Consider the following 19,656-nt stretch of genomic DNA (forward strand, 5'->3'; position numbering starts at 1 on the left):
TGCTTCTTATTATTATTCAAGACGTTTTTCAGTGTAACCCTTGACCCCCAGAACATGGCACTCCTAAAGTGACAGTGCCACCTGGTGGATTTACATAGAACTACAGGCACATATGCCACTGGGCTACATATAGATCAATCTGTAGCAGCTGGACAGGGCCGGCTGATCCAAGATACAATATGACAGACCATATTTACAGACTCAATAAAAACAATCATACTGTATGTCCATATATCTAGTGATAGATGAAAAATAACCCAAAAATTGTGAAGATGTGTCGCAAATCTTGGAATATAATTATATTCTTTCAGAGCGAACGTTTTCAACTCAAATCTTTTCAGATGGGGGTCGGCGGCCAAATACAGAAAACTCTTGCGACTGGGGCTCCTTGACATGAAATAGTTTGAGAACCACTTATTATAGAAACATGGGGTTTTTCAGAAAACTCTCATGATTTAGAAGACATTTGTAGAATCGTCCTCAGGTCTAAATGGCATAAACTACCTAGAACTATAGAGGAATGCTCTCAGAAATACTGTAAATACTTTAGAGAAAATGCTTTCAGCCATTCGGAAAATTAAGCTCCGAACCAGTTAATTAAATTCCCCAACATGTTCAATTGATTTTGCACATCAACTTCAAAGGGACAGAAATCAGCCTCGTTGGGGCATCGCGAGGAAGGCAGCGGCGTCTCTCGTCTGGTTGACTCTGCAGACCTGATCAGATTCCAACCTCCTGTATAGTTCCGGAATCCCTGGAACCAAAACATTGTATTCATTTAATATGGTGGCTACATCAGGCATGCAAAGTAAAAGAAATATTAAAATCATTTTTTTTACCCATTTTGGGTGGGAACCCCTTTTGGTGTTTTAAACATTATGTTATAATTTACCTTTAAAAAAATAACAGATCTACAAGCTCATAGCGCGCCACCGAGTGGCACGCTATGAACTTGTAGGTCTGCTATTTTTGAAAAATCGTGAAAATGTGCCTGAAACATGTTCCTGAAACAACATTTTCAGATGGGGGTCGGTGGCCAAACACAGATCATTTTTGGGGTCCTTGACATGAAATATTGAGCACCGCTGATACAGAAACATAGGTAGGCCTATTTCAGAAAAAGAAAAAGGGTTAATACACTGTAGGGATGGGTCCGATTAATCGATTAATCGATTATCGTTAATAGGACCCGAAATCGATTATGAAAATTAATAATCAATAATCGTTTTTTTTTCTTCTTTTTTTTAGATTTTCATTGGTGGGCCAGTCATAATGGTCCCGCGGGCCTGATGTGGCCCGCGGGCCTGAGGTTGAGTATCACTGCTGTACATCTGTCATCATCAATCATCACTGCATGTCTAACATAACAAAACTGATAACCACGCATTGAAACTGTGTATTTATTTTATTGTGTTAACCAAAAACAATGTGACAAACTCACAAACACCTCTGGGAGCATTTTTTACAGCGTGCCATGTTGTTCATGTCTGCCCCTTCAACCTCTGAACGGTGACAGACTGCCCTAAACACAGACACACGCACTTCAACCAGTATACACACAACTCTCCTGTCCCCTGAAGCGCACACACACACACACGCACACACACACACACATGCACGCACGCACACACACACGCATGCACATACTATACATACTCTGCTGAAAAAAACAGCAACCATCATATTCAGGCTGGTTTCTGCTGTCTTCCCCCCCCCCCCCCCCCAGCAGGGTACAGTACCATAATACAGTACATACGTCGTATACTATTACTACTGTAAATGCATGCTCTGTCTGTCTGTCTTTCACACAACTTTTGTGAGCTACACAGTAAATGCTGCGTATTAATTTAACTGTGTGCAAATGAAACCAAATTATTCTGTCATTTGTACACCCAGTAAATTTATTGACACTGAGGATGTTTACTGTGTATCATTCATACATAGGCCTACAGGGGTGCGTCACATAGCAAGGGGATATAACAACAGTGTCCACAGTGTGAACAACAATGATGACTAAATTATTGGACACTGGATTGAGGAAGTTTTGACCCCTTTGGTTATAATAATAAAAACAGATTTTTTTTACCTTGTTCAGCAGAATGGGAGAAGGGTACAGATGACAAATCTACATTGATAAGAAAACAAAGTAAACATCCACCACTACGTACCAGCTTATCTTCAGACATAAATACACAGACATGATAATATTCAACATTGTGCTTTCTTTCCATCTCTCTCTCTATCTCTTTCATTTGTTCCCTCCGTCTCTGGTGTCAAAGCCACAAATATTGGTCACACAATTTCAAAAGGGCATTTTTAATGGAGACCTGTAAGCATAACACTCCCCCAAAACAAACGAACAAGAAGAACAGAAAACCCTCCATTTTGCAGTTTAAAAAAGGGCTATTGCAATGGTGCATGTGTACAATGATTACCCAAGATAGATAGCCATGTTGTGTATCCATATGTGTATATGGATACACGTATAGGCCTATATACAGTAATATATAACGGAACCGGTTTTCTTATTGCCTTCATCTTTGTTGCAGTGACTTTCTCTGTTCTCTCAGCATGCGACGTCAAAAGACCTTCGCAGACAAGTATAGCAGATCTACAAGCTTAGATCGATCCACAAGCTAACACCTAACACCTCCGCTCAACAAAGGACCTTTTGGCCTGTTCTGTTCAAAGAGTTTGTTAGATCGTTCTAGATCAGGTACATAAATAATGTCAAAGATTCCATGATACATCTCAAATCCACACATGGGCCTACGTTGTACTGCCTGCAACATCAACATACAGTATCATAAACGTGATGACTTTCAGGTCAACATTTCACTTCTGTCAAAGAATAATATTTATTTTTATAAATTTTGCATATAATTTAAAACCAAAACTACTACTACTGGTCTACTACTACTACTGTTTTACCAATCTTTAACACACGGTCAAATACACCAACTCCAGTTAGCAGTACAAATAAGGCCCATATACCAGTCATAATAAAAGGGATATGATATTCATGAAACGCATGAATGTAAAAAGATAAAAGTGTGTTCTATTTTACAAAGCAATTAATCTTAGACAGATTAGACAAAAGTTACATGTCATCATACCACAAATTGGCTCTGGAATCAGGCCTATACACACAATGGACACAAGGGGACACTGTTTACCACGTAAGACCAACAAATGGGTTTTTCTGTACTGCCCCATCAGGGTAGAAATCATTATAGTTTACATGTAAAACACACACACTGAGAGGACTGTAGGACTACAGACAGCAAATAGGAACACCCTACGGTCCGTAAGGTCCAATAGGAACACCCTACGGTCCGTAAGGTCCAATAGGAACACCCTACGGTCCGTACGGTCCAATAGGAACACCCTACGGTCCGTAAGGTCCAATAGGAACACCCTACGGTCAGTACGGTCCAATAGGAACACCCTACGGTCCGTAAGGTCCAATAGGAACACCCTACGGTCAGTACGGTCCAATAGGAACACCCTACGGTCCGTACTGTCCAATAGGAGGAGAATTGATGATGTTAAGCAGCAAAGGACTGTATGGTTCAACTGTAATAAATGACTGTAATTCTATAATCAATGAAAGCTGTGAATAGTGATTCTGGAAATTATCAAAGATAATTTGCAAACAGTGATAATAACAGAGCATGTAGCATAAGAGGAAAAGTTTAGGTGCACCGGCTGCCGTGACTGTGTGACGTGTGTGTGTGTGTGTGTGTGTGTGTGTGTGTGTGAGATTTGTCTCAATCTAGCATTTGCATTTATCCATACATTACAAACAACATTATGCAATAACAGTGTAAAAGAGCAAGACAAAGAACAATTTATAATAATAATTCAAAAAGCAATAAATCATAATCTCACTCATAAATATCATGCTAATATGCTGAAGCCCATAAATCATGGGTTGTCATAGTTTCAGAGTCCACTAACAATTTCTGTACGGTTTTGTCTCTGCCCCTAAAACACTCTTCTCTCTTCTTCACACTCAGTCACCATATTTACACCCACTCGTCTCCCGTTTGGAAAAGGAAATGCATTTGTTCCCCATTTATAGAGTCCAGGATTCAAACCAAAACAGCATCGTCTTATCCTTTTCTAGAAGCACTGAAATTTAGTGTGAATGGAATTGACGTTGTCTTCTAATCTATGTATACATCTACACATATATATATATATTTAAAAAAAAGAACTTCACCCAAAGGCAATAATATTTCTTCCAGTTTTCTGTTTAAGGCTGCATGTTTCTTTTTCTGCTTGAGAACATTTCGATATACTGTGGGGATCATAGTCGTGCCTTAACATATCCAAAGTGTGCTACCAACAGAGTCCCATAACCTTTTTCAAGCCGTAGTGATGTTGACCGATTAGCTCGCTCACCTACCATGACAGTATTATTGTAGCCTTGTTAGTAACATGCCTGGACATGCCTCACAGTACCAGGCATCATTCAAAGTGACATTATAGGACATGACCCCACTCAAATTGCAATAGAAACTCTTTCAAATGTTCCAGAGTCTTAATAAATCCAAGTGGTAGGTAGTGGAAGTATTGAAAAGACCAACTTTTCCATTCCATTTCCATTCCATTTTGCAGTTTAAAAAAGGGCTATTGCAATGGTGCATGTGTACAATGAATACCCAAGATAGATAGCCATGTTGTGTATCCATATGTGTATATGGATACATATACGTATATACGTATAGGCCTATATACAGTAATATATAACGGAACCTGTTTTCTTATTGCCTTCATCTTTGTTGCAGTGACTTTCTCTGTTCTCTCAGCATGCGACGTCAAAAGACCTTCGCAGACATGTATAGCAGATCTACAAGCTTAGATCCACAAGCTAACACCTAAGTCCTAAGGTGTAAGCTTGCAGATCGGCTATGTCCTTGTCCGGTAAAGATAAAGTAACTAATATAGAGCCCTGAGGGACTCCTGAGGGACTCCGCTCAACAAAGGACATTTTGGCCTGTATAGGAGGTAGTGGAAGTATTGAAAAATACTGAAATCTGTGACACCACAATTTCTCGTTGCCGCCCCAGTTATAAACGAATATCTTTACACTCTTCTTGTCGTGTGATATCCACACAAAGGGTTTAGTACTGTCTCCAATCAACCAGAAACTTTATTTTTAACCCTTATGGTGAGTTAAAATTACTCAGTGGATTAGGATTTTTCAATAATCTTTTCATATTCAAATCATTTCATATTCCAGGTATATTATCTCAAAATATTATATTGTATTTAAGTTTTAATTTGCAGTTAACATGTTAAAATGTATGTTCATCAGTAAACATTTCGATTTTCTGTTGCAATTTGTGCGAAGTCCACCCATTTCTTTCTCACAAAATGTATGTGTACAACCTGTACATAATTCACTTCCATTATTCCAGTCAGAGGCCCTCATTTTCCAGTATATTCCAGTTGAGAGAGAGAGAACATTTTCACCACCTCTACACAAACTTGAGTCCATTCTCCAGCCTTCTACTGGGCCCAATCACCCGGAGAGTTCATCCATACAGATTTCAGGGTAGTCTTTGTCCAGGGCTCATGCATTTGCATGTAGTGGTTGTTGTGGAGGTGGCCATATTGTGCCGTCGCCCACACTTCCAAATTTGCGCCAGTGGTAGTATGCTGAGTTTGTTTTCTACACGTAATTTAAGAGGATGCTGTACTGTTGAAAAGGTGGATTTGTGCTTGCTTGCCCACTATTCACTGCAATACTTCTGTAGTGGTTCTTGGACCGATGCAGCTCACAACCTCAGCCTGATGGCCTCCAAAGTCTAATATCTCTCCCGGGTCATTAGGGATATCGGTCTGGCTAAGTGGTTAATATGTTGGCTTTCCACGTGGGAGACCCGGGTTCGATTCCCAGGTGTTACAATGGTGCTGTGACCTGGATCAGGTTTCTCTAATATCTCCCCCAAGTCATAGGGATTATCCCTTTGGCTTAAGATGTTGGCTTTCCACGCGGGAGACCTGGGTGTTAGACGGAGAAGGCATGTCCCCATCATCCATATTGTCAGTGCAAATGGGAATGACAGGTGGAAGAGGTGGGTCAGCCTCCCATAAACCTGCATATTATACACTCAACTACTGTATGCTACTGGATCTGAGTAAAGGGCTCGTGCAGAATCAAGGCTATACATGCAGGAGTTAGCTGCTGGTACAAGGGTTTAGGGGTGGCGGGTGACGGGGGGTGATGGTGATCATGTTGGGTGCAGGGCGTCAGAGGCTGGACTTAGTGGGGGGGCATCCGTAGATAAATATGCACAACAGAGGAGGTGCTGAGGTGTTATGACACATGTGTGTCTGTATGTATTTTCAGTGTAACTGTGTTTAAGAATGTGCTTGTGTCAGGTATCTGTGCGTGCGTGCGTGCGTGTTTCAACACCTCCAGAAGTTCTTGGTCACTTTCAATCTCTATCATTTTCAACCTTTCCTGCCATCTACATTTCACCTTTCTTTCTCTCGGAATCAGTCACTTTGCTCCCCCCCCCCTCCCTCTCCCTGTCGTTACTCCCCTGCACTGCGTGGAGCCCGTGGATTGGGTTTCCCGTCGTGGGTTCGGCGGTTCCGACCCTTCCGAATATCCTGCAGATGTTTCCACTTCTTGTTGTTGGCGGCAGGCCGGGCCGCGGGTCCCCCCGGGGACGGTACTTGTTTCACTGGCGTCGCCGACGAGCCCTTTTCCGACTGCTCCGCTGCACTCTTACGCGCCCAAACCTGCTCGCATATCTGGTCGACGGTGCTCAAGTTGGGGTGGTCCACCAGCTGCATGAAGTCCCGGTACCAAAGCTTCTGATTGGTCGCAGGGGGGGTTCCGCCTCCGCCGGCGCGGGGGTCCAATCGGACGGGGGCGTCAGAGGGCAGGTTGGAGATGGAGGTGGACGTGGAGGGGACTACTTCCAGGGTGATGCCCAGCAGGGTCTGGGTGAAGCCGTGTTCCATGGCATGGCATTGGTAGACGCCGATGTCTCTCTTCAGGACTCTGCGAATCAGGAGGCCTCTGTCAGTGTGAAGGACCCGGTCATCTAGACGCACCTGGGAAACAAGGGGAAACAGATCAAATTAACCCATTTAGACCTGAAAACGATTCTAAAAATGACTTCTAAATCTATTTCATGTCAAGAACCCCCAGAATTATTGGCCGTGGACCCTCATCTGAAAGTATGTTGTTCCAGGGACCCCCCCAGAAGCAAAATTTCACGTTCACTTAAAGAATATAATTATATCTTGCGCCACATTTTTACGATTTTTCAATCGTAAAATCAGAAGAGATCAGGCTCGCCAAGTCTAATTTTATTTTGTAAAATATAATAATATATAGGCCAAATCATTAAGTCTAAATGTTTCTGACCATTCTTTTGTTCCCACAAATACACATACACCATAATCTCCACCACACGTGTCTCTCTGTCGGGCCTCACCTCTTCCCTGGGGTTCTGCGGATGCTTCTGGAAGGTCCAGGTGACTCTGGCCTGCAGTGACTTGGGGATGCACTCCAGGAAGGTGCTGCTCCCCTCCACGCCATACAGCCGCCTCTCTATCACGCGATGCTTGTGGTGGTCTGCAGAGGGCAGCATACACAAACACAGTTAGGGCTTCAACAACAGCACAGCATAAAGCCAGACTGTGACAGTAGTGTAGGATGGGACAAGAACAAGATCAGATCATGGGAAATAGAAAAAGAAAATCACACCCGTATGAAGTGAGTGGTGCAACTCCGTGTGGGGGTCCCCGGGGGGGGAACGCACCCAGGGTGCCGGCCCGATTCCAGCGAGCCGCCCCGCATCCAAAACGGTTGAGAAATGACGGTTACCGTGTGGGGGTCCCTCTACTGTACCGTGACTGTACTGTACTGTACCGTCACTGTACTGTACTGGCACACCCGAAATCACCATATATACAGTTAATATGTGCGTGTGTTTGTGGGTGTGTTAGGTTGCGCACACGTGTGAAAAACAACCATGCCGTTTTCGTGCTCAGAACGCACCCACCCAGCCACCCACACACATAGCTCCGTAAGGGAGTGGTTGCACCACTCAACAACAGAAGGTAATATTGCTTTTGCTTTCTTTAGATAGGAGAGTCGAGGAGAGACAGGAAGACTGAGGGCAGAGAGAGGGCCGGGGGAAGGACACGCGACACAGCCGGAATCTAACCGGGGGACAAGCCTTTTTGAATCCGATAAGCTCTGCGAAAGAGCACATTAAGGATTACATTTAAATTGTGGCTTTGATGTCCTTTGAAACAAAGAACCTTTTTTTCATGCAAACCTTCCTTTCTTGCAAGTCTTATCGCTCTCACAAGCCAAGTCTTTCTCAAGCTCAGTATTGATTGACGAGGGTATTGACGGGAATGTTCAATCTCAGCTTCCCGTCAAGGAGGTCTTATTCAAGAGCCCTGCAATCGACGTCCTCAGTAGTTTGTGTGTGTGTGCGTGTGCGTGATGTATTATTTGGCCAGCATGTGAGTGTGTCTAACACCAAACAGGGGCCCTCATTGTCTCCATCATTCCAAGTAATTATGTCATCACACTTGCAGTAAGGAGATGACATAAATGAGTCAAGTGTTTGCTGATGAATGTTATTAACGACTATGACCCTATGTTTTCCCTTTATGACATCTCTTTGACAAAAATAGCCAATTATTTCCTCCAACTTCATTTATTAACAAGTTAAGACATACAGTACGCCCTCAAAACTAATGGTTCAGTCAAGTAGAACGCCATATTACACATGCTCAGCATAGGTCAGAGCACTGTTCTGTAGTCAGTGACCAAACGCCCTCCACCTCCTCAGCCTCCTCTGTGAGGCATTTATTTCTTTGCTAAGTCCGTATGTTACCTGTATGGGTTACTTTCTGTGGATTGTATACCCTTGAGGGTTCAATGTTATGTTGTAAACTAGGCTCAGGGATGTTAGTGATCTCAGATTCTGTGTCATGCCTTGCACAGATAATCTGTACAGGAGCAGATGTCACACCGCCAAATTGAATGCAATATCATTGCAATAAATGGTTTATCTGGCCAAAAGTGTCTGACTGAATAAATGGTAATTCCACTCGGCACAAACAACGGTTTCCGAGTTATGACAGTCAGACAGACACACACACGTCTCTGCAAATTGTAGATAAATTTCCGGACAATCCGAACGACTTCCCATATCACTCCCTCGGGTCCTCGGCAATACACACAGCATGTTGTAGAAGTTGAGATATGCAATGGAAACACGGAAGACACACAGGCATGCACAGATATTCTGTGCATTATACATTTATAAATAAATAGATGATAATGTTGTTTATCTTCAGAACAGAAGCATATAGTTTGGAAATAAAATACAATATGAGGTGAATGAAAAGCAGACAATCACGTTGACACTCTTATTTGTTCTTACTGTACACTAGCTGTGTCTCACTTGTCACGTGATGTAATTGTGTTAGCAGCCGGTTCACTCACTCTGTCCAAGTGATTAGCTTGATTCAGTTATGTGGCAGAGTGACAGATGGAAACAGAATGCTGGTATTGTGGGCTGAGATGAGGGATCACCAGAGGTGAAAGGTTGAGAGCTTTTTGGCAGTGGCTCAGTGGTCAGCAACATATCAGACACTGAAGCACTCAATGCTACTAATAGTAAGTAAGTGTGGGAGTGAGGGATTGCTTAAAAAAAGAACAAAAGTGAACTCTAGAATGAGAACATAATGGCTTTCCATTGTAAGGTGTTGCATTATGTACAGATGTAGTCATTGTAGAAGGCCTATGTTTCCTGACCTACGGCTGCACTGTGGTGACATGTCCATGAAAGAAAATGAGGATAATCTACGCATAAAGGAAGATGTTTACAATGATTAGCAGTATTGCAGCTATTCAAAAGTTCAGAGAATTACAAGCAGTACTCATGTGAGTTCAGTCAGAGCCTTTCAGTGATAGTGGATTATGAACAACAGATTGGGTGCTACTACTAACACATTATGTTTGCTTTTGTACTGCATTGGAGTGATGCCAACAGATAGATGTGTGCAACAGTGTTCAATGACAAAAAAAAATCCATCCATCCATCCGTCCATAATGGCAGTACAAGAGATACTTGACACATACACACTGAGTCTCACCTCCAGAACACAGCGTATTGGGGTCTCCATTCCTCACGTCCTGGCGACGGAAACGCCTATAAAACAATGTTTAAACAATACTTCAACAATGCTTAACGAGGGAAGTGTTTTATTACACAGCAATGGATGCTCCATTTATGAAAATAAAAATTGCTTACGGTAACGGTCACTGGCGTGTTGTTTTGGCTTTGGTTTGATGCCATGCGCATGTCTTTTCTCTATTCTATTCTTTTTGACAGTCATGTGGAATATCTTTTTTTTACACACAGTCAAATCTTCAATGTTCATTTGTACAAATCTAACCAAACGAGCCGGTCCATTTGGTCTTTCGTACACCACTGAGGAGTTGACAGTGCATGTCCTCTACTGGTACACCACTGAGGAGTTGACAGTGCATGTCCTCTACTATCCTCTACTACACCACTGAGGAGTTGACTGTGCATGTCCTCTACTGGTACACCACTGAGGAGTTGACAGTGCATGTCCTCTACTCTCCTCTACTACACCACTGAGGAGTTGACAGTGCATGTCCTCTACTCTCCTCTACTACACCACTGAGGAGTTGACAGTGCATGTCCTCTACTCTCCTCTACTACACCACTGAGGAGTTGACAGTGCATGTCCTCTACTCTCCTCTACTACACCACTGAGGAGTTGACAGTGCATGTCCTCTACTCTCCTCTACTACACCACTGAGGAGTTGACTGTGCATGTCCTCTACTCTCCTCTACTACACCACTGAGGAGTTGACTGTGCATGTCCTCTACTCTCCTCTACTACACCACTGAGGAGTTGACTGTGCATGTCCTCTACTGGTACACCACTGAGGAGTTGACTGTTTATGTCCTCTACTGGTACACCACTGAGGAGTTGACTGTGCATGTCCTCTACTGGTACACCACTGAGGAGTTGACTATGCATGTCCTCTACTGGTACACCACTGAGGAGTTGACAGTGCATGTCCTCTACTGGTACACCACTGAGGAGTTGACTGTTTATGTCCTCTACTGGTACACCACTGAGGAGTTGACTATGCATGTCCTCTACTGGTACACCACTGAGGAGTTGACTGTGCATGTCCTCTACTGGTACACCACTGAGGAGTTGACAGTGCATGTCCTCTACTGGTACACCACTGAGGAGTTGACTGTGCATGTCCTCTACTGGTACACCACTGAGGAGTTGACAGTGCATGTCCTCTACTGGTACACCACTGAGGAGTTGACTGTGCATGTCCTCTACTGGTACACCACTGAGGAGTTGACTGTGCATGTCCTCTACTGGTACACCACTGAGGAGTTGACTGTGCATGTCCTCTACTGGTACACCACTGAGGAGTTGACAGTGCATGTCCTCTACTGGTACACCACTGAGGAGTTGACTGTACATGTCCTCTACTGGTACACCACTGAGGAGTTGACTGTGCATGTCCTCTACTGGTACACCACTGAGGAGTTGACAGTGCATGTCCTCTACTGGTACACCACTGAGGAGTTGACTGTACATGTCCTCTACTGGTACACCACTGAGGAGTTGACTGTGCATGTCCTCTACTCTCCTCCCATCCTACTTTTTTTCTTCTAAACTTTTATCCCACGATTTCTGTACGCCATTTTTTTCACCATTTTTAATCCTGGGTGCTACCCAACCTGCCAACCTGGGGAGAGCAATGGACTGCATGACCTCATGCTTCTGTCAGTGCATGAGGAGTCCAAGCCGCTTCTTCTCACCTGACAGGGGGGAGTTTCACCTGGTTGGACGTAGCATGTGAAAGGAACACGTTATTCCAACCAGTTCCTTTCCCCTCCATCAGGCGCCCCGGCTGGCCAGGGGGAGGCAGTTTAGAGACCAGGATTACTGCATGTTTTTTGTGAGGGTACATACACCCCACCTAGGGTATGGGAACTGATGACACGGAGAGGAGAACACACCCCCAGGCGCGTCCCTGGTGAGAATCGAACCCAGGACCTGCTAGCTGTGTGGCGACAGCACTACAGACTGCGCCACCGTGCCCGCATGCTATACCCCGTAATGTACCTCCTGGTGTTGGGCAGGTAGCGTGTGTAATGTACCTCCTGGTGTTGGGCAGGTAGCGTGTGTAATGTACCTCCTGGTGTTGGGCAGGTAGCGTGTGTAATGTACCTCCTGGTGTTGGGCAGGTAGCGTGTGTAATGTACCTCCTGGTGTTGGGCAGGTAGCGTGTGTAATGTACCTCCTGGTGTTGGGCAGGTAGCGTGTGTAATGTACCTCTTGGTGTTGGGCAGGTAGCGAGTGCAGGAGGTGCCGTCCCAGGCGCAGTATGGATCTCTGGCCAGGCAGCACTCGGCGCAGGCCTTCCCGTAGACACTGCAGCGATGCAGGGGAACCTGGGCTATGCCCGTGTCTGAGGACACGTACAGCTGTTGCTGTGGACGACAAGGGAGGAGGGAGAGGGATATGAGGTTGTCCAATATCAAAGTGTATGCAATGCTTTTGCCATGCAGGTGAGGTGACATTTTGGATCATGACCTTGACTTGGTGGTACATGTATGCTCTATGCACACAGTCGGTGTGTGTGTGTGTGTGTGTGTGTGTGTGTGTGTGTGTGTGTGTGTGTGTCCGTGTGTGTCTGCGTGCGTGCATGTCTTACCCGTTTTGAAGAGATCTGCATGTCACTGATAGATGATGCATCCTAAATAACAGAAGACATTACAGAAGGTTACATAACACATATAGAACATACAGTATTATAATTCCAATTGTATATTATACACTAATATAATATAATTGTGTTCTAGCTCTCTTCTATCTTCTCTCTCACCTTGAAGACCTCCAGTTCCTCCAGTAGTAGCTCCTCCATGTTGTTCCAGCTCTCCTTGGGGACACCGATCACCTTAAGTACTGTTCCCTTGTCTGCAGAAAAAGTTATACATTACACATACAGTATCCCATAATGCCGTACAATTAAGTACGCATTTGTCAAGGGCATATACACGCACGCACGCACACAGTCACACACAGTCACACACAGTCACACACACACACACACACACACACACACACACACACACACATATATATTCAACGATTATGCCACATTTTCACGATTTAGCTCTTAGCGCGGCACTCGGTGCATCGCTGCGAGCTTGTAGATCTGCTACTTTTCAATAGCTAAAGTATAACAACAATGCTTAAAACACCAAAAGGGGGTTCCGGTTCTCGTCCTGAACAGGGTTTTTAAACACAAAACGTTGCCAAACTCACCTGTTCCAATGAACATGACGTCGTACTGTCCGTCTGCAGCTCCCACGCGGTCCACGGCGATCTGAGTGAAGCTGTACTCCACGTTGGTTCTGAGGAAGATGGGCCGTCGGTTCAGAGGGTACACAGGGTTGAACATCAGGGGGTGGTGCCGGGCGAACTGGATCACATCGTCGGGGAAGCCCTTGGTGGACTCAAAGCTGCCGAACGTCTTGCTGGGGCACTGAATGGAGGAAGGAAGGAAGGGACTTTGATTTCATTGGCCTTAACTGACTGCACTTTACACACCTTGTGTACATTGGCTGCACCACGTGGCAGAGTGAGTGAGAGAGAGAGAGAGAGAGAGAGAGAGAGAGAGAGAGAGAGAGAGAGAGGATCTGTGGCCATTGGCTGATCCTGATATCCTGATCATTGGCGTAGGAATCTTGCATAGTGTGGCTTTAAATCTGCAATGCATTTTTTTAATGATTGCTGCATTTTGTTTTTTGTTTATTTTTTTTGGGAGGGCTCTGGGCAGTTCAGACAAACGTCCACCAGTGTCATCATCGATAGGGAATCCAAGCTAATAGAAACCGCAGACTTTCTATTCCTGAAAAGTTGCAATATGATACTAGGGGCTGTATTTTGCGTGTCTTAACCCATTCTGACCGGGCACCCATTTTGGTGTTGGCATCATGTTATGCTTTAGCTATTGAAAAATAGCAGATCTACAAGCTCATAGCGCGCCACCGAGTGGCGCGCTACGAGCTTGTAGGTCTGCTATTTTTGAAAAATCGAAGAACGACTGACATTTTTAGAATCTGATCTCAGGTCAGAATGGGTTAATCAGACCAGTGCGTGTCCAGTGGAAACCTCGTATGAATCTGATCTCAGGTCAGAATGGGTTAAGGACCAGGTCTTATTCCCTAACTTGAGTAAACTAAAGACCTGGAGGCGTGATCAATGCCATTTGGCTATTCTGAGTGGCTAAAGAGCATTGATCACACCTCCAGGTATTTAGTTTACTCAAGTTAGGGAATAAGACCTGGAACTTAAGACACGCAAAATACAGCCCTAGAAGCCATAGTTCACTAAAAATCTAAATCTTGTTTAAAAACAAATTCTGCCTAACAATGATGTCACTGGTGGACGGTTTCTGAACTGCCCACAGCCCTCCTATGAGACACACAAATATTGTGGTATTTTATCATGAACATTAGTGAGGACCAATTATATGAAAATATGTTGAAAAGTGGTGAAGTGGCCCTTTAAGCATTGATGTGTAACCTTGTTTATCCAATGTTCAGAAAGCACCTCAACTGAGAACAGTCTTCCAATTAAGCATGAGGACACAGTCATCCTTAATTGTGACGTATTGTGAAAGCAACAACTTAACGTTCTTACGATCTGCATTTCACAACACGTTGCATCATGACACACCGTGAGTCTGCATGTTTTATAAAGCTTAAGTGCTTTTAATTGGAAATTGTAAGTGGAGTCAGATGTCAAAAGCAGGCATCTGGAAAAGACATTATTATACAATCACACCCTTGTTCAAATATCCCTGTGTGCTCATGTTAAACAATGTCATTTTAATTGGAAATTAAGCTTTACAAAAGAATAATGGAACGTGTGCAGTGCATATTTCTTATATCTAATAAGATTTAGACTGCCGCTTGGTACGTCAAAGTACTCAAATAATCCCAGCAGCAACCCTATTATACTGTACACTACAGTATTAATGACTGTATTCAATATCACACCAGCTGGCAGCAATTAACAGTTGGTGTGGAGACTAAATGTGTGTGTACGCACACGCACACACACACACACACACACACACGCAGACACACTAAAGTGTGCCGAACCACTGACCACACAGTAAAATATCCAGTGTTCATTTAAGTGCAGAAATGAACCCAGACGGACCTGTAGTTTTATTTTTAGCAGTTTTAGTAGACCTGTAAGGGTCTATTGTCTTACATCTTAAGGGTCCATTTGGGTCCACTTCTGCAGAGTAAAATTTACTGTGGGGATTTGGCTCTGTGTGTGTGTGTGTGTGTGTGTGTGTGTGTGTGTGTGTGTGTGCAGAAGGCGGGCCACAGTGAGCTGATTATAGCGTGATGCGTCACAGGATTTGCCATCAAAATTCCAGCCCTAGGGTGCCATCTTCTATTTACATATTTGTTTTGCAAGTTTTTTTGTAATTTTCCTTTGTTTATTTTACTGTGCAGTGACGTGATTATATTATGAGAGAAAGTTGGACAGTCGACAAAAACAAACGTCAGTATAATTAATACAGTGTATACTTGTACACTACTTGCATTGAGGTTTGCCGATTCATACAGTCACGGTTTTAATATACATGTATTTATATTGTATATTTATTTTCCTGTAAAAAAATCACACTTGTGTGAAGTGACGCCCACTGAATTTATATTGGCCACATGACGTGTAGCGTCGTCAATGTTTGTCTGCCATTATGATGACATTTTCTAGATTTTCTAGATTTTCTAGCACCCCTCACAAATCACACCCCAGTAGGAAGTGACCGGTGCCTTTGATGATGATGTCTGATGATGATGTATTGACCTGCATGACATCACAGGGGGCGGAACAATAAATAACAAGAAAGTGTGGTTACCATTGACCTGAATGGGAATGCACTTTCCCATTCAAAGTCAATGGCAGATTAAAGTGTATCTACCATAAATAAGGTCGATATAGACACCCACAAACACACATGGTCAAATGTTGGAGCCGTTAGCACCGCTCAAAAATGTGTAATAATTCCCCTTTCGTTCAATGCGTTCTTCAAATCATTCTCTTAAGTTCCGCAGTCCAGTGAGGTGATATAGTGTGAGAAACAGTCCAGTGAGGTGATATGGTGTGAGAAACAGTCCAGTGAGGTGATATGGTGTGAGAAACAGTCCAGTGAGGTGATATGTTGTGAGAAACAGTCCAGTGAGGTGATATGGTGTGAGAAACAGTCCATTGAGGTGATATGGTGTGAGAAACAGTCCAGTGAGGTGATATAGTGTGAGAAACAGTCCAGTGAGGTGATATGGTGTGAGAAACAGTCCAGTGAGGTGATATGGTGTGAGAAACAGTCCAGTGAGGTGATATGGTGTGAGAAACAGTCCAGTGAGGTGATATGGTGTGAGAAACAGTCCAGTGAGGTGATATGGTGTGAGAAACAGTCCAGTGAGGTGATATGGTGTGAGAAACAGTCCAGTGAGGTGATATGGTGTGAGAAACAGTCCAGTGAGGTGATATGGTGTGAGAAACAGTCCAGTGAGGTGATATGGTGTGAGAAACAGTCCAGTGAGGTGATATGGTGTGAGAAACAGTCCAGTGAGGCGATATGGTGTGAGAAAAGTGGGAGGGTTTACTGTGGGTCAAATGCAGGTTCGGTAGTCACACAATGGAGATGGTTGTGCTACGGCTGCAGCTAATAGCTGTAAAAAGCTGTGTGAGAAACCCTTCTGGTTCTTAGCTGCATGTACAGTAAGAACGCTAATGACCAACCATTGAGAGGATTGAGGGATTGGAAGGTTTCAGGCAGAGGAGGGTTAGCATACAGGGGGCTAAAACCGTCTATATGCATACAGTAGCTCAGAAAGGTTTCAATGTTAAGAGGTCTGCTAGTCGAGCACTTACCAGCTCAGTGGCCTTGTGGTTAGAGTGTCCGCCCTGAGACTGGGAGGTCGGGGCTCAATCCCTGGCCGGGTCATACCAAAGACTCTAAAAATGGGACCCAGTGCCTCCCTGCTTGACACTCAGCATCAAGGGTTGGATTGGGGGTAAGTCCCTGCGACATACTAGAGTCATGTCCAGAGGGTGTACTTGTACATCAAGTTGCCTCACGCTACAGAAACAGGAGATAGGCTCCTGCCCATATGGGCCTCATGGCTCGGCAAGGCTACTTACTTAGTCGAGCAATGCTTTAGGGACCCCTAGGGGTTTTAGACGGAGCCCATGCATGTACACTCTCAGAGTAAATTTAACACCTTTATTATTTGCAAATCTGCCGCTATTCTATCCTTATTCTCTTCTATTGTATTTACTCACCATGCCAGGACGAGGGTAGGGGACCTTTCCCTGGAACGGGACCCACTGATAGTTGGGCCCCTCTTTGTGGGCGAACGGCCCCAGGAAGGCTCTCCGGATGTCATTCATGGTGTAAAGACACACGGCTGAGCCTTTAAATACACTGCTGCTGGGAGAGTCACAGCCAGAGTCAGGAGATCGGTACCACGGAAAAACAAACATTCTCTCTCTCTTCCTATCACTCTCTCTCTCTCTCTCTCTCATTTCTCTCACAAAGCTCATGCTCAAACTTTCACAGAGAACAGCAGATCTACAAGCTTGCATAATTTGCGACACATTGTGAGCTTGTAGCTTGGCTGTTTTCGGCGAAGACATATGTTGAGCAAAAATGTAAAAGTACAGAGCCAAGTATAGGGTTTCAGTGGTCAACCATCTCTGTGGCTGTCACTATCATCTCTCTCACAATCATAAAAAAGGAAAAGAATGTGCTCCAATGTGTCATAATAATATATCTTTGTTATTTCTCTCTCACCAAAATGACTAACATACACAGTTCGATACATACTGTACAATACAACCCCCTTCCAAAAGAAAAAAATCACACCCGTGTGAAGTGAGTGGTGCAACTCTGTGTGTGGGTCCCCGGGGGGCCCAAGTTTCAGACCCACAGTCAGGAACGAGCCCAGGGTGTCGGCCCCGGTTCCGGCGAGCCGCCCCGCTTCGGAAACGGTCCAGTTACCGTGTGGGGGTCACCATCACTTGGTGGTGAAAACCAACCAAACGTTATTTTCATGCTCGGACACAGCCAGGGACCCAGGGACGGACTGAGCCACACACATAGCTGGCTGCACCACTCAAAAAGGTGTTGCAACTGTTCTTCTCTTTTTGTAGGGGGGGGGGGGGGGGGGCATGCCATGGCCATTAATTCAATCCATTTTCACTTTTCCCTCAGACGCTCTCACAGACACACCCACAGTGAGTGAACTCTGACCTGGAAGTAGAGAAGACAGTGTAGACCAGAGGGTTCTTCCTGTCCCTCGTCTGCAGAAGGAATACATCGCCTGATGTGCACACACACACACACACACACACACACACACACACACACACAGAGGTCAGAGGTGACAGTGGAGAAGTCAGAGGTCAAGAGAAAGATAAACATAGCCCTGTGGCCATGTCCAACATGACATTTTCACTTTGCTGATAAGTGCAGGTCACAGCGGGGAATTTGGAGGACAGAAATCATTGTAGCCTCGAGCAGGAGGCCTATTCAGTCCAGGAACTGAGTTTAACTCGATTTTCTTTCATTACAAACATAGTTACATTGGTTCAGGACAAACAGACATATTACGCACAAGGGGGTTCCACCGCACCTCAAGCCTATTTTAAGCTGGTCCGGTGCCTCTCAGGAACAGGACTGGGATGAGGACAAAAGGAAGACACTGGAGCAGACACTTAAAGCCTTTATTTCGTCATTATGACCAGACGAAGATGTTATAGTTACGTCGAAACGTTGTCTATTTACTCGCACCTTGGCAAAAAAAACCTTTAACTGCCCAAGTGTGCTCCAGTGCCTTCCTTATAGGCTACACATATTGTTTCATTGGTCAGGTGCAAGACCCACCAAAAACCACTGAGCGTCTTACAGTTAACACGTCAAATTGAAGTAAATGTCACTAAATAAAAAATAAACACATCTATGGAATATTTTGAAAATGTGATTGGGTTGAGGGTTCAGTTTAACATTTAGTTCTGCTACGTATGTCTTGAGATCAAAGCTGAACTTATTTGTAGACAGATGTACCCTAATTTCGTATTCCTTTTCCTTTGGCCTTTGTTAAGTTTAACCACAGGGAACCCTGTGGGCAGATTATAGACTACGTCGGTGGGGTCAGAATTTGGACCAATTGTTGCATTTAGTTAAGCTTTAGACGGATGAGATTACAGCCTACATGCAGAGATAGCCACACCAATCCTCTTTGGAGACTTTGTTAAAAACTTGTTAATGCCTCAGCAGTCTAGAACACTGGTTCCAAAACGTTTCAGCTCAAGACCCAAAATAGAAATTAGACGTTTTACCCAAACTGGTGAAAATAGGAGATCTACAAGCACACAATGCGTCGCTTCGCACCACGTTGTGAGCTTGAAGATCTTTGATTTCTTCATGAAATTACTGGAAAAAAAAATTGTAATTGTAATTTTTGTAAAAAAGTTTGTAATTCGTGACAAATCTGAGGG

The 19,656-nt window shown here is 44.2% G+C and overlaps 1 protein-coding gene across 2 annotated transcripts in view; it reads right to left on the minus strand.

Annotated features, from left to right (window-relative positions):
- Positions 1-1,390: 1,390 nt before the first annotated feature.
- Positions 1,391-19,656, minus strand: part of sema3b (sema domain, immunoglobulin domain (Ig), short basic domain, secreted, (semaphorin) 3B) — a 118,996-nt gene continuing 100,730 nt past the window's right edge. For both annotated transcript variants that reach the window (XM_080763211.1, XM_080763212.1), the window contains exons 10-18: positions 18,410-18,479; positions 17,440-17,584; positions 13,393-13,612; positions 12,950-13,041; positions 12,779-12,820; positions 12,397-12,554; positions 10,150-10,205; positions 7,464-7,603; positions 1,391-7,077 (exon numbers count right to left, since the gene is read on the minus strand). In XM_080763211.1, the coding sequence (XP_080619337.1) occupies positions 6,550-7,077; positions 7,464-7,603; positions 10,150-10,205; positions 12,397-12,554; positions 12,779-12,820; positions 12,950-13,041; positions 13,393-13,612; positions 17,440-17,584; positions 18,410-18,479 (1,451 nt within the window). In that variant the 3' untranslated portion in view covers positions 1,391-6,549. The remainder of the gene's footprint in view (positions 7,078-7,463; positions 7,604-10,149; positions 10,206-12,396; positions 12,555-12,778; positions 12,821-12,949; positions 13,042-13,392; positions 13,613-17,439; positions 17,585-18,409; positions 18,480-19,656) is intronic.

This window comes from Protomyctophum bolini (assembly GCF_963924005.1).
Source record: "Protomyctophum bolini genome assembly, chromosome: 5".
NCBI classification, from domain to species: Eukaryota; Metazoa; Chordata; class Actinopteri; order Myctophiformes; family Myctophidae; genus Protomyctophum; species Protomyctophum bolini.